Below are 2,331 nucleotides of genomic sequence, written 5' to 3'. Positions count from 1 at the left end.
TTATAATTTATTTATATATGTATATATGGAAAAAATGATTTTACTAAAGAGAGTAGCTAAAATATAATTAAATACATGTCTGAAAATAATTTTGTTTGGGCTATTAAAATAATTACGTAGAGCATTTAAATTCATGGTTGCTCGAATGTTAAAATTGTTTGCAATATTGTTAATGTTATTTTTAGCGTTCTATCTAATTATTTTGGTTCAGCAAAATTATTTTCATCTAGCTAAATTTTGAAATTAGCGAAACTGTTTTTTCCGCGTATATTTTAGTATTTAATAACATTAAATAATTACCCGGGAAAAAAATGTTATATTGTATATACATATTTTATATATAATCGTATATAAAATATGTCAAATTTCTATATAATTATATGAAACATTTTTTCCCGAGTATTTACAATTTATTTATATATACACAAAAATTTAAAAAAATTGAGTAGATGGATTAAAAAACCAAGCAAAGATTTTAATTTAAACTAGTATATTGTCTCACATTTATTTACAATTAACTAGTATTTGATGCTATAAAAAACTATGAGTTTTTAGTGAATTGTGAATAAAGTGAGATAATATACTAGTTAAATTAAACTAGTTCAAATTTACTCGTTTTTTTTTTACCTATCTCATTTAATTTTTGTGTTTGTAATATCGAGCTGATTTTACATCTTTTCTTATTTTATTTATTTATGTTATATTTATAAAAATGATAAAATCACACGAAATTTGGAGAATTTGGAGAACTGTCTAATTTAAGTAACTTTCTCCGGAACAATTCTTAATAATGTAACGCGACAATATGTACAGGAGCTATGAGTTCTACTCCGCGGACCACGGGCTAATCACATTAGCGTCAGCCCGCGTCTGAAGCAGGTCGGAGATTTAAATCGATCGGCTAGACGTAAGATGTGTATCGGGACGCCGCGTCGTAAACATCTGTTTCGACAAACGTCCTGAACATCCACGCACATGATCACGCTAATTCAATTCCACTCAACGTTACGTTCATCATAATATCTACAAATTATACTGAGAAATACTGAGATACAATCGGATCGACAACAAGGCGGGCCAAATTGGACGCATCCGTCGATTTTTACCATAATAATTCGCCAGCGAAACGAGCATATCACAGTGACAATTCCGACGTTGTAATTCGGATGTTGGTTTCAGATGAAGGCAGCATGACTGGCTCGAGACGACGAGATGAACGGGAGTAACAGAGAAGAGAAGAGGACTAAAGTTATGAATCGCGATCGGCAGTGATCGTCGGTACCGACAACGGCATCCTCGTGGGCTCGATTGTGAACGACGACGACCACGGTACAGCCTCCCGGAGAAGAGAGTGTGACGACGGAGGGAACCCCGCCTACGCGCCACCGTCACCGCTGCCGCCGTCGTCGTTGCCGCACTCACGAGGAGCGCCGCCACCCGCTACTCGCTGTGCACGCCCCGGAGGTCGATGCGCAACTGCACGCTACCCATATACCATCCCTAGAGAGAAGCCAGTCACATCGCGCGCCGCCGCTGCAGGCCATGTACACCGAGGCAGGGGTGAACAGAACGGGGGCTGAGCTCTCCATGCTGGCAGAGTGAGAGTTGGTGCCTTGCCTGCCTGGCCACTAGGCGCCTCAATGCATCGATCGACTTCTCGCTCTTTCACTCATCGGCCCATCCTCATCCTCTCTCTCTCTCTCTCTCTCTCTCTCTCTCTCCCCTCTCTCTTTCTCTCTCTCTCTGTTTTTCTGACCATAACACCCCAAAGTTACGCTGAGGGTTGTAATGAGAAGAGAGAAGAAGAAGAAATTGCAGGATCTCCACGAGCGTGGATTTCTATGGATCTATCAATTGGAATCGTACGATCGTAAATGTTAATAGGAGTAGCGAGCTGCTCTCCCTTTGTCCTGAAAAAAGATAAAACGGAAACCTCTCGAGATTTCGGAAATGTAGATTTGTGGGTAAACTTATTTGAGTTACGACATTCGCTACCTGCAGACTGTAATCTCGCTGTGGCGTTTCCTCGGATTTCACTTATCGGCGCCCTAGTAACCGCCCTCCAAGTTCGGTTAAGCGTCATCGACCGTATCTCAAGGAAAATATGCTATTCCCTTTTGGATCGAATCCATGATGACAGATATAAGCGAGCTGAATTTACATAATGTCCCTTATCAGAATGCTTCTCGATTGCTAGGGATGGTTAATCGATTTTCGAATAAAAATGGAAAGCACTTTGTTTTCAGCCGATGATACTGCATGTGTGTATGTCCGAGAAAAAATGTTATATAAATGACATATTTTATATAATTATATATAATTATATATAAA

General features: G+C 39.2%; 1 protein-coding gene across 1 annotated transcript in view; it reads right to left on the bottom strand.

The window, feature by feature from the left end:
* Positions 1 to 1,156, bottom strand: part of LOC108690234 — an 8,973-nt gene extending 7,817 nt beyond the window's left edge. The window contains exon 1 of the mRNA XM_018197422.1: positions 1,107 to 1,156. Coding sequence (XP_018052911.1) covers positions 1,107 to 1,109 — 3 coding nt within the window. The 5' untranslated portion in view covers positions 1,110 to 1,156. The remainder of the gene's footprint in view (positions 1 to 1,106) is intronic.
* Positions 1,157 to 2,331: the final 1,175 nt, after the last annotated feature.

The sequence above is a fragment of the Atta colombica genome, unplaced genomic scaffold (genome assembly GCF_001594045.1).
Source record: "Atta colombica isolate Treedump-2 unplaced genomic scaffold, Acol1.0 scaffold30, whole genome shotgun sequence".
NCBI classification, from domain to species: domain Eukaryota; kingdom Metazoa; phylum Arthropoda; class Insecta; order Hymenoptera; family Formicidae; genus Atta; species Atta colombica.
The sequence above is the reverse complement of the archived record's forward strand: the minus strand, read 5'-3'. Positions and strand labels throughout refer to the sequence as shown.